The sequence below is a fragment of the Bos indicus x Bos taurus genome, chromosome 18, assembly GCF_003369695.1.
Source record: "Bos indicus x Bos taurus breed Angus x Brahman F1 hybrid chromosome 18, Bos_hybrid_MaternalHap_v2.0, whole genome shotgun sequence".
NCBI classification, from domain to species: Eukaryota; Metazoa; Chordata; class Mammalia; order Artiodactyla; family Bovidae; genus Bos; species Bos indicus x Bos taurus.
The window spans coordinates 21,061,109-21,073,955 of NC_040093.1; the positions used below are offsets into that span (position 1 = coordinate 21,061,109).

The following is a 12,847-nucleotide window of genomic DNA, read 5'->3' on the forward strand; positions in this document are numbered from 1 at the left end:
GTGGCTCCTGGGCTCTAGAGTTTAGACTCAGTAGTTGTGGTGCATGGGCTTAGTTGCCCCGTGGCATGTGGAATCTTCCTGGACCAGGGACTGAACCCATGTCCCCTGCATTGGCAGGCAGATTTTTAACCACTGGACAACATGGAAAGTCCCATCAATTCTTTAAATGAAATTCCTTTTCAGCTAAGTTGGCCAGAAGTATTATTTAATCTTGAATAGAAGTACCTTAAATAGAAGATAAAAGAGCAGTTTGTTCAAAATTCCTTTTTTTTCAATGTCTACCTTATCAAAGGGAAGAATTACTTGAGCACCTGGCCAGGAGTTAGCAGTCACTCTTGATCTGGGCCAGGAATCCACCCAAAAGAGACAAAATCTCGCTGTGGTTTTAAAAACCGTTCAGCAAATACTGTAAGCCTCACCCTGAGCAGTGTAAGAAGACAGAGGAGAGATCCAGCTGCAGAGGCCAAGCTGCCCTCGAGACATGGACAGTGCTCCGCTGCACCCACTCTCTTCTCAAGGGACCATCTTCCAGTGTGGATCTGCTCACCAATTACAGTCAAGCCTCAGTCAAGGCAACCACTCTTCCTACTGGGCACCTTGACTTCTGCAGAGAGCCCATCTCACGACAAAGAGGCTAAGCCCATGACCTCCCTTGTGACATCTTTATTTTTCTTCCTGGTACATGAACAATAAACATAGATGAGAAAAATCAGTTGCACTGAAACACTTCAGCCAACTGTAGAACAGAGAGGGTGTGGACACTGAGAGGGCAGGGGTGGCAATTCCAGACCAGCTTCCCTCAAAGGGCTCGTGGTCCAAGCCCAAAACCAGAGGGTGCTCTGGGCAGGACCGTGCAGTGCAGACTCTGGGCAGGCAGACAAGAAGGACCAGTCACAACAGGGACTGCTGCTGGGCACGAGTTTATTAGCTTCTGGCCTCTCGCTCCTGCTTGATGAAGTTGATCAGCCCATTGGTGGAAGAATCGTGAGAAGTCACTGGGCTGCTCCCGTCAAGCTCAGGTTCAATTTTCTTAGCCAGCTGCTTTCCCAGCTCCACTCTGCCAGGGAGAGGAGAAAGAAGGGTATGAGGAGGCTTCCAGCATTACTAGGGAAATCCACAAGCCAACTAACCTTTGGTAGGCATTCCCTACCCTCCCCTTGAGCCAGCAACTCACCCCCACTGGTCAAAGCTGTTGATGTCCCAGATGATGCCCTGAACGAAGATCTTGTGCTCATACATGGCTGTGGAAGGGGGTACATGTTGAGGGAAGCACGTTAGGGTTCCCCCAGCCCACTCAGACCTACCCCAAGCTGAGACCATCCCCGCTTACTCACCAATCAAGGCTCCAAGAATGAATGGCGTGAGTTTGGTGAACACTATAGAGTTGGTCGGGCGATTTCCTTCAAAGACCTTCAGAAAACACCCACGAATGTCCCCCAGTTAGTCATGGTCCCCAGCTCTTCAGAAGGGAAGCACACCCTGCCCAAGGCTGGGGTGGGCAGGTCCGTGAGGACAGCGCCCCCTACTGTGGACAGGACAGTGCTCCCCGGCCACGGCCACACGACTTTATCCTTCCAACTCCAGGATGCCACCCCAAAGCCCACTCCAAGAGAAGCACTGACCTTGTGAGGCAACAGCTTCTCAAAGTCCTCTGGACTCCTTCCAGCAGCCTGTAGCTCCTTCCGGGCCTCCTCTGTCGACTTCCCCCTCATCAGGGCCTCAGTCTGGGCCAAGAAGTTGGCCAGGAGGATCTGATGAGAGAGACATCAAGTACCATCGTGATGAGAGAGACATCAAGTACCATCGTGAAGCACGTGTGAGCTTCAGGCAGACAGATGAGACTGCCTGGCACTGCCCAGTCGGGGTTAGTCTCAACAGTTGGGGTTAGCCCGACTGCCTCCGACTCGAGAGCTTATTTGGAACAAGCGGGGACAACAGAGCACATCCAAGGACACCAGAAACTAGCTAATGACAATAAGTACCCTTCAGGGACTATACTACTTGCTGAGGGCCCTTTTAAGAACTTTACCAATGTCTATCTTTTAAGACCATGACGGGCAGAGGCATCATCTCTCTTTTCTAGCTGAGCCTCAGTTTCTTCAAGTCAACAGCACTGAATCCCAGCCAGAGGGACAGAGGGGAAGAATCAGAATTCAAACCCAGGACACCGAATCCAAAGCTTGTGCCCACAGTAACCTGTGCTACTCTGCACACCCGAGATAAGGCAGGAGCAGTCCTCTTCAAGGACCCTTGTCTGGAGTGGGGTGGTTTTCCCCTTGCTGTCATGGCAGACAAGATCTTAAATCCCTGATCTTTGTCCCCTGCTATTAATGCCTGTGTACACAGCATGGCAAAAGGGATTTGGTAGAGAGAGGGATTTGGAGCTAAGGTTACAGACCTTAAGATAAGGAGATTATCTGGGTGGGCCCAATGTAATCACATGGCCCTTAAAAATAACAGAAGGGGAAGGCAAGTGAGTCATCCTCTGACATGCAACTGAAGAGGCAGGACAGAACTGAAGCATCAGAGGGACTCAGCCCACCCCTGCTGGTTCTGAGACCAAGAGCCAAAAGGGTTTCTAGAAGTTGAGCATGGCTCCCAGCTGTCAACAAAGAAACCGGACCTTGGTCCTACAACCATAGGGAAATGGTAAAACTCAACATTCCAAAAACAAAGATCATGGCATCTGGTCCTGTCACTTCATGGCAAATAGATGGGGAAACCGTGGAAACAGTGAGAATTTTATTTTGGGGGGCTCCACAATCACTGCAGATGGTGACTGCAGCCATGAAATTAAAAGACGCTTGCTCCTTGGAAGAAAAGCTACGACCGACCTAGAGAGCATATTAAAAAGCAGAGACATTACTTTGTTGACAAAACTCCATCTAGTCAAAGCTATGGTTTTTCCAGTAGTCATGTATGGATGTGAGAGTTGGACTATAAAGAAAGCTGAGCACTGAAGAACTGATGCTTTTGAACTGTGGTGTTAGAGAAAACTCTTGAGAGTCCCTTGGACTGCAAGATCAAACCAGTCAATCTTAAAGGAAATAAATCCTGAATATTCATTGGAAGGACTGATGCTGAAGCTGAAACTCATACTTTGGTGACCTGATGCGAAGAACTGACTTCTTGGAAAAGACCCTGATGCTGGGAAAGACTGAACGCAGGAGAAGGGGATGACAGGATGAGATGGTTGGATGGCATTACCGACTTGATGGACTAGAGTTTGAGCAAGCTCCGGGAGTTGTTGAGGGACAGGGAAGCCTGGTGTGCTACAGTCCATGGAGGTCACAAAGAATCGGACACGACTCAGCGAATGAACTGATAGGGAAATGGATTCTGCCAACAATCTGAATGAATGATGAAAAGGCTGCCTCCAAAAAGGAACATAGCCCCGTGGACACCCTGACTTCAGCCTGAGACCCTGAGCAGAGACCCAGCAAGCGTGATGGACTGGGGCCCAAAGAAACCAAGACAATAAATGAGTGTTGTTTTTAAGCCACTAAGCTTGTGGTGACAGGAACAGAAAACTAGTCGCTGCTGACTAACGCAGCAGTCTTAAGAGGTCTGGGTGTGATGTGAATCTAAGACAGCTGAAAAGGGTCAGGAAGAGTGTTTTTACCTTGTGATGCAAACCGTTCCTTATGGGGTGCTGGCTCTGGACCGGGATGAGGAAGTCGCAAGGTATCATCTTGGTACCTGTGAAGGGTACAGCGCTCACTCAGGTACCTACCCCCGCCATGGGAGCCACCCATATGGTCTCCAGGGGAACCCTCATCTGATGGAGGGGGCTCTGCCGGCAGGCCCTCCCCATCCCCAGTAGCACTTCTGCGCAGGCCAGATGGGCCCTACCTTGGTGGATGAGCTGGTAGAAGGCGTGCTGGCCATTGGTCCCTGGCTCCCCCCACACAATGGGGCCCGTCTGGTAGTTCACGCGGGTGCCAGACTTGGTGATGTACTTCCCATTGGACTCCATGTCACCCTGGAACAGGGCCAGAAACCCAGCCCTCGATCTGCAAGTCTTGCTCTTCACACACCATCCCCAAAACCTGCCTGGGACACACCAGGCGTGCCTGCTCTGCCCCGTGAGATATCCACAGGCACGATCCTTTTACGTCCTCACCTGGGAGGGCAGAGGTCACAAGCATTTTGCTTCTGACCCATGACCAGGAGAAGGTAAGAATGGAGGTCCAGGGAGGACCCATGACCAGGAGAAGGTAAGAATGGAGGTCCAGGGAGGACCCATGACCAGGGGAAGGAAGGTATGGCAGTACAGGGAGGACCTTCCTAAGAGCAGAAACTGGTCACAAAATCTTTAAGTGATTTCTTAAGGCAGGCTGGGGTCCAGGCTGTACTGTATTTGAGGGCCATCCCCCCAACCAGACTCTGGTCTTGGGGGGGCCTCAGCCCCTCCTCCAGTCACAGAATCTGCTGCTTCAAGGGGGCTGTGGAGATTCCAGGGGCAGAGGGCTGTGAGGGGCCCAAAGAGGCACCACAGACTGGGTGTAAACTTGCTTTTCTGGAGGGAGACAAAGGCAGTGCAAACTACGGGGGTCCCAGGCTATGGCCCCAGCCTAACAGGTGATGTCCAAGAAAGAAGTGACCCGGGTGAGGCATATGCCCTGAGTCACGCCAGAGCCTGACCAGCCACGACGCCATGACAGCCAGTCATGCCCCTCCCATGGTAGCCCAACTTGACTGACATGGATCCTGGTTACGGAGATTCACCATGAGAGGGGGAGCACAGGTGGGCCTTGGACATGCCTGAGGCTAACAGGGGGAAAGGCCCTAGGAGGAGAAGTAACCTGGGCTCAGGGGGCCCCTGACCCAAAGCCTGGCTTGGCAGCTGGTACCTGCTGGAAGTAGGCAGCAAAGCGGTGCAGGTACTGATCATAGGGCAGCATGGCGTGCGTCTCACACCCAAAGCAGTTGATGTACCATATGCCCAGCAGAGCCAGCAGCACGGGGGCGTTCTTCTCCAGGGGCGTTGTGCGGAAGTGCTGGTCCTGCAAGGAGACCAGGGTGGACAGGGGCTCAGCAGCTGCTGAGGGGGAGGGAGCTGCACCAACCAACATGTCTCTGGCCAGTGCCTGCTGGAGAACTCGGGCCTCAGCACTTACCATCCAGTGAGCTCCTGAGAGCAGCTGCTCGAAGTTGTCAAATCCTGCAACACAAAAGCCGCATCAATAGAAATGATCGTGCCCTGTGCCTCCACCTCATGCGAAGAGTTGACTCATTGGAAAAGACTCTGATGCTGGGAGGGATTGGGGGCAGGAGGAGAAGGGGATGACAGAGGATGAGATGGCTGGATAGCATCACTGACTCGATGGACGTGAGTCTGGGTGAACTCCGGGAGTTGGTGTTGGACAGGGAGGCCTGGCGTGCTCTGATTCATGGGGTCACAAAGAGTCGGACACGACTGAGTGACTAAACTGAACTGTGCCTCCAGGCCATGGACACAGCTTCTTATAGAACCAGGAGAAGGCTGGAGGGGGAGCCAGAAGCAACAGGATCTGGGAGGACGAAGGCCTGTGGAAAGCCTGTCTAATCAGAGTCAGTCCTGAGCTCAAAGGCAGCTGTAACTCCACCTGGCATGGGGAATGAGACAGACCACAGTTGTGAGGGGCAGGGAGAAAGGCCAACCTGCAAATACCAAGGGTCACTCAGCCTTTCCCATCTGACCTGGGAGAAAGGGTCCCATCAAGGGCAGAGAAGCCAGCAGCCTGAGGGAACAAGAGGGCATCTGGGGACATGAGCCCCCACCCCTACCTCAGACTGCAGCATCGTCTCCCAAGACAGAGACATAAAACACACACACTCACCCACGTGCAGGGCAATGGAGAGTCCGATGGCTGACCACAGCGAGTAGCGGCCTCCCACCCACTAGAAGAGACAGGAAAAGGCACTGAGGAGAGGTTGGCACACCCCGCCCCCCCTCCCTCCTGCCAGGAAACTTGTCCCCAGGAGCCATGCTCTTCTACAGGTGCAGTTCCAAGGGCCTGGCCCAACCCACCTCTGAGAAGCAAGACAGCAAGCCGGGTGCTGGCAGCTGTTGGGCTGACCAACAGCACTAACTACACATGGACTGGCCAGAGCCACAGACTCAACCCGAGACCTTACTGTGGCTGGTCCGGCCTCCCCCCAGACACTGCCAGACCCAGGCCTCATACCTGAGCAAGGTCTGCCCTCCCCAGACACCGACAGACCTGGGCCTCATACCTGAACCAGCTCCAGCCTCCTCAGACACCGACAGACGCGGGCCTCATACCTGCACAGGTCCGGCCTCCCCAGACACCAACAGATCCGGGCCTCATACCTGAACCAGCTCCAGCCTCCTCAAGACACCGACAGACCCGGGCCTCATACCTGCACAGGATCAGCCTCACCAAACAAACAGATCCAGGCCTCCATACCTGCACCAGGTCTAGCCTCACCAGACACTGACAGACCCAGGCCTCATACCTACACAGGATCGGCTCCCCTAGACACCGACAGACCCAGGCCTCATACCTGCACAGGTCCAGCCTCCTCAGACACCGACAGACCCGGGCCTCATACCTGCACAGGACTGGCCTCCTCAGACACCGACAGACCCGGGCCTCATACCTGAACCAGCTCCAGCCTCCTCAGACACCGACAGATCTGGGCTTCATAGCTGCACCAGGTCCAGCCAGCCTCCCTAGACATAGACAGACCCAGGCCTCATACCTGCACAGGATCGGCCTCCCTAGACACTGAAATACCCAGGCCTCATACCTGCACAGAATTGGCCTCCCTAGACACCGACAGACCCAGGCCTCATACCTGCACAGGTCTGGCCTCCTCAGACACCGACAGACCCGGGCCTCATACCTGAACCAGCTCCAGCCTCCTCAGATGCAACAGACCCAAGGCCTCATACCTGCACAGGTCCGCCTCCTCAGACACCGAAAGACCCAGGGCCTCATACCTGCACAGGTCCAGCCTCCTCAGACACCAACAGACCCGGGCCTCATACCTGCACAGGTCCGGCCTCCTCAGACACCGACAGACCCAGGGCCTCATACCTGCACAGGTCCGCCTCCTCAGACACCGACAGACCCAGGGCCTCATACCTGCACAGGTCCAGCCTCCTCAGACACCAACAGACCCGGGCCTCATACCTGCACAGGTCCGGCCTCCTCAGACACCGACAGACCCAGGGCCTCATACCTGCACAGGTCTGGCCTCACCAGACACCGACAGACCCAGCGCCTCATAGTTGAGCCAGGTCTGGCCTCCTCAGATGCCAACAGACCCAGGGCCTCATACCTGCACAGGTCTGGCCTCACCAGACACCGACAGACCCAGGGCCTCATAGTTGAGCCAGGTCTGGCCTCCTCAGATGCCAACAGACCCAGGGCCTCATACCTGCACAGGTCTGGCCTCACCAGACACCGACAGACCCAGGGCCTCATAGTTGAGCCAGGTCTGGCCTCCTCAGACACCAGCAGATCCAGTGCCGAGCCCACCTCCTTGGACACTGACAAATCAGAACCCCATACCTGTGTCTAGTCATGCCTCCTAGGACATCAACAGAACCAGTGACTCATACCTGTGTCCAGCCTCCGTAAACACTAACAGACCCAGCACCTTCTACCTGTGTCCAGCCTCCGTAAACACTAACAGACCCAGCACCTTCTACCTGTGCCCATGCTTCCCTGAACAACGAAAAACCTAGCACCTCCTACCTGACTGTGGCCCTGCTCCTCAGGCCCAATGCCTCATACCTGGGTCTGGCCTTGACTCTTCTGACAGGAGATCCAGTGCCTTGTACCTGAGCCCATCCCCGACTCCCAGGCTGTACTGACAGACACAGCTCCTACCTGTGCCAGCCCTGCTTCCTGGGACACTGACAGGCCCAGCAGCTCATACCTGGGCTTGACTGATCTTCAGCCTCAGCCCAAGCCAGACCGAGACCTACCATCCACACTGTGTCCTCCCATGCCACACTGCAGATTCCACTTTGTATCATCGGAATCCTCAGAGCTCCAATCACATCTTCCTAACAACTATTTATGGAGTACCCACCAAGTTCCTAGCATAGACAATGCCAACAATCCATGGGGGTGAAAGATATAAATGAAACAACCAATAATGAAATGCCAATAAATGTGAAAATGAGATAAAGTGCTTAGAAGACAGGAATACAGTACTGAAACCAATAATGAAAGGACTCTGAAGGTGCTTCAGCCTGGATGTGAAGAATGGGCAAGTACTACTCAGGGAAGCACAGAGGGAGGAGGATTCCGGGAGCAAGAACAGCAAATGCAAAGCTTCTGTGGCAAGAACAGCCTTTCTCAACAGTGAGAGAATTAAGCCCCACAGAAAATGCTTTGAATGACTTAGTTTCTCCATACTCCCAAGGTTGATCCAAGGCTAGCATCCTTCCAGATGCAAAAGAGAGGTGCTAATTCATTATATCCAATGGCTGCCCTGGGGCATTAGGATTTAATTCTCTCCTGAAAGCCCGCTGAGAAAGGCTGGGCAGGAAAACGGGCAGCACAATTTTGAAGATGAAGGAAGGAGTCATAAACTGGTGGGCAGAAGCGGAGAGGCAAGGATGGAGAACCAAGAAGTCTGTAGGTGAGGTGAGAAGGGAAGCAGGAAACCACACGGGAGCCCCAGTGTTCGTCCAAAGAGTGACGTTTCCCTGGAAGGGGGTGGTGCGGATGCATAGCACTGATTCAGGATGTTAATTAAACAGGATGAATTGGCACAATGAGAGGATCAAGAGTGAGAGGATCAGACGTTTCAGCTTGGGTAATAAAGATGAGTATGATGGGGTTCTTTACTTAGAAAGGCTCTGGGTTTGGGGGAACCTGATCTGACAGTCACAGTCCCACAGACCACACTATGCCTGACGGAGGCTCTCAGATCTCACCCAATAGACTCAAACCCAGAAACTGGACTGAATAGACGGCCAGGGCTCAGACTGACAGATTCCAGGCTGCTGACCTTGGCTGAGGGCAGGGTCTCAGACCTGACTTTTGTTTTGGGAAGAGCCCAGCAAAGCCAGTATCTGATTTGAGCCTCTGAAACGTCAAGCTGCAGACACAGATCGCTAGACCTCACCTTTACCTGCAGCGAGTGCAGAACACACCTTAAAGATGTAGCAGTCAGTTCTAAGTTCTGAGCCTCACGAGCCTCAGATCCCACCTTCTCCAACCAGGTGTAATCCAATCTCTTTCCATACTTGGTTAGTTCAGACCCTGCCAACCAGACCCCAATGTGACAGACTGGTTACAGATCCCCTGGCCTCCACAACACTGCCCATCACACTGGACCAGGGTGCTAAGGACAGGTGGCTGATGTGGCTCAGCATATTCTACCTCTCCTACCTGAACCCAAGGGCTCCACAGACCTCCCCAGGCAGACCTAGGTATACATACCTACGATCACTCTGGCTCTCCCTCGATGACAGTCCACGCTACCCACTTAAGTGTCCTCATCGATCCTACCATTGGGGGTCCCACCTGTGTCTGAGTCACCTTCTCAGGCCTTACCAATCACACCAATTATGTATTTCTGGGCTAGATCTTGCCCCATTCATTTCATCTAACAAGTCCAGGGATGCCAACTTGTACCTGAACCCTGGGGGCAAAAACCCACCTAAGATCATGTTTATATACCTCTGCCCATGTGACCCTGATCCTTAGGCCTTCTCAGGACTACACTTGGCAGACCAGCTTTGCCTTCCTGCCTCTGACCTGGGCTCCTGAGAACACACTTGCTGGGCCAGCTCTGCCTACCTGTGCATGACCCTGGATCCTCTGATCATACCTAGTGGACCAGCTCTGCATACATGTACATGACCCTACATCAGACCATACCTAGGGGACCAGCTCTGCCTGCATGTATACGACCCTGGCTTCATGTGCAGTACCTAATGGACTAGCTCTGCCTACCTGTACGTTACCCTGGACCTTCAGACCCTACCTGGCAGACCAACTTTACCCACCTGTACATGACCCTGGCTCCTCGTGCTGTGCCTTGTGAACCAGTTCTGCTTACCTGGCTTTAACTCGGAGTCCTCAGGTCATACCGACGACAATTCTGCCTACCTGAATGTGACCCTGTCTCCTCAGACCACACTTAGTAGACCACCTCCGCCTATACGAACTTTACCCTGGATCCAGTCTATACCTGGCCCATGAGCTCTGCCTACCTATACGTGACCCTGGGTTCTCAGATTGCACTTGGTAGACCAGTTCGGCTTACCTGTACTTGACCCTGGTTCATCAGACCACGTCTTATGGACCAGCTCTGCCTACCTGTACATAACCCTGAGTCCGCACGTAGTGGGCCACCTCTACCTACCTGGACCTGACCCTGGCTCCTTTTGCCATACCTACCAACCAGATTTGCCTACCTGCCTCTGACCCAGGCCCCTCAGAACACACTTGCTGAGCCAGCTCTGCCTACCTGTTCATGCCCCTGGATTGTCAGACCATGTCTAGGGAACCAGGTTTCATGTGCTATACCCAATGGACCAGTTCTGCCTACCTGGATACTACCTGGACCTTCAGATCACACCTGACAGCCCAGCTTTGCCTACCTGTGCTTGACCCTGGCTCCTCAGACCATACATTATGAACCAGTTGCACCCACCTGTACATGACCCTGGCTCCTTGTGCTACCAAGTGGACCAGCTCTGCTTACCTGGGCTTAACCCTGGCTCCTCAGACCACATCTTATAGACCAGCTTTGCCTACCTGTACGTGACCCTGGGTTCTGAGGCTGTACCAAGCGGGCCAGCTCTATCTCCCTGTACTTGACCCTGGCTCCTTGTGCAAACCAGCTCAGCTTACCTGCGAGTGACTCCACCTCCTCAGATCTTACCTAGTGGATTAGCTCTGCCTACCTGTGCTTGATTCCGGGTCCTCAGACCATACCCAGCAGAACAGTTCTGCCTACCTGTACATGACCCTGAGCCCTTGTGCTGTACCTAGCGGACCAGCTCTGCTCACCTGTGCACTTGACCCTGGCTCCTTGTGATACACCGTGTGGGCCTACCTGTGCTTGAGTCCTCAGGCCATATCTAGCAGACAGTTCTGCCTACCTGTACATGACCCTGGATCCTCAGACTGCACTTGGCAGACCAGCTCTGCTTACCTGTACACAATTCTGGACTCTCAGACCATACCTGGCAGACCAACTCTGCCTACCTGTGCTTGAGCCTGGATCCTCAGACCATTCCAAACAGACCAGGCTCTGCCTACCTGTATGCCCCTGGTTCCTCAGGCTGCACCATGTGGGCCACCTCTACCTACCTGTTCTCAACCCTGGCCCCTTGTGCTGTACCTGTGCTCTCACCTGTGCTTGACTCAATCCTTGGACTATACTTAGTGGACGAGTTCTACCTACCTGTGCTTGGCCCTGGATCACTGGACCATACCTACCCATACCCTACCTGCCTACTTGTTCACGACCCTGGACCTTCAGGCCACACCTAGACCACATCTACCTACCTGTTCTTGACCCTGGCTCCTTGTGCAAACCAGCGCTGCTTACCTGTGCACGACTCGATCTCCTCAGACCTTCTGCCTACCTGCGCTTGATTCCAGGTCCTGAGACCATACCCAATGGGACAGTTCTGCCCACCTGTACCTGACCCTGGCTTCTTACAGTGTACCTAGCACAGGCTTTGCCTACCTGTGCTTGACTTCAGTCCCCAAACCATACTGAGCAGATAGCTCTGCCTACCTGCACATGACCCTGGGTCCTCAAACTATACCTACCCAGCCAGCTCTTCCTACCTGCACATGACCCTGGGTCCTCAAACTATACCTACCCAGCCAGCTCTTCCTACCTGCACATGACCCTGGGTCCTGAGACCATACATTACGGACCAGCTCCGCCTACCTGTAGGTGACCCTGAGTCCTCAGATCATACCCAATGAACCAGTTCCGCCCACCTGTACATGACCCTGGCTCCTTGTACTGTACCTAGCAGACCAGCTCTACTTACCTGTGCTCAACTCTGAGTCCTCAGACCATACCCAACAGAACAGTTCTGCCTACCTGTACACTCCCCTGGACCTTCAGTCCTTATCTGGCAGACTAGCTTGGCCGACCTGTATATGACCCGGATCCTCAGACCATGCCCAGCAGGCCAATTCTGTCTACCTGTTAATGACTCTGGCACCTTACACACTGTACCTAGTGGACCAGCTCTGCTTATCTGTGCCTGACTCTGGTTCTTCTTGACGTGTGACCGTCAAGTTCACACGTCAAGTTCTACCGACCTGAGTCAGTTCTACCGACCTGAGATTGACCCTGGTTCCCGAGCCTGCAGCTGGACAACCTTGCCTCTACCTACCTGTGCATGACCCTGGGTCTTTCAGCTGCACATGGTGAGCCACCTCTGGCTACCTGTGCTTGTTCCTGGCTCCTGAGGCTGCTCCTGACAGGCTAGCTCTGCCCCAGTTCAGCTCGCCAGAGGTCATCTAAGACATTCGGTTCTTTCCCGGACTTACCTGTGACTTTTGAGATTTCACTGGACAGACCCAGTTTCCTAAACTTGTTCCACAGACTTTACCTGACAAACTCTATTCTACTACCTGTGCTTAACTCACCCTGTGAGACCCAAGAATAAAATCTGTCCCCTATGCAGACTCCAGAGATCTTACCTGAGAAACTCAATTCCACATACCTGCATCCGGGCACAACTCATCATCATGAGACATCTGCCAAGAAGCAGTTCTACCTACCTATCTTGACCTTACCTGGGAGATCCAGCTCTATTCATCTGGGCCCAATCCCAGCTCCTGAGATCTCACCTGAGACACCTCCCTCTATCCACCTGTCTTCACTGTATATTCTCAGA

General features: G+C 53.5%; 1 protein-coding gene across 1 annotated transcript in view; it reads right to left on the reverse strand.

The window, feature by feature from the left end:
• Positions 1-648: 648 nt before the first annotated feature.
• Positions 649-12,847, reverse strand: part of GPI (glucose-6-phosphate isomerase) — a 28,864-nt gene continuing 16,665 nt past the window's right edge. Inside the window, exons 10-18 of the mRNA XM_027515971.1 lie at positions 5,823-5,883; positions 5,121-5,164; positions 4,854-5,006; positions 3,853-3,982; positions 3,623-3,699; positions 1,623-1,751; positions 1,335-1,410; positions 1,175-1,241; positions 649-1,057 (exon numbers count right to left, since the gene is read on the reverse strand). Of these exons, the coding sequence (XP_027371772.1) occupies positions 925-1,057; positions 1,175-1,241; positions 1,335-1,410; positions 1,623-1,751; positions 3,623-3,699; positions 3,853-3,982; positions 4,854-5,006; positions 5,121-5,164; positions 5,823-5,883 (870 nt within the window). The 3' untranslated portion in view covers positions 649-924. The remainder of the gene's footprint in view (positions 1,058-1,174; positions 1,242-1,334; positions 1,411-1,622; positions 1,752-3,622; positions 3,700-3,852; positions 3,983-4,853; positions 5,007-5,120; positions 5,165-5,822; positions 5,884-12,847) is intronic.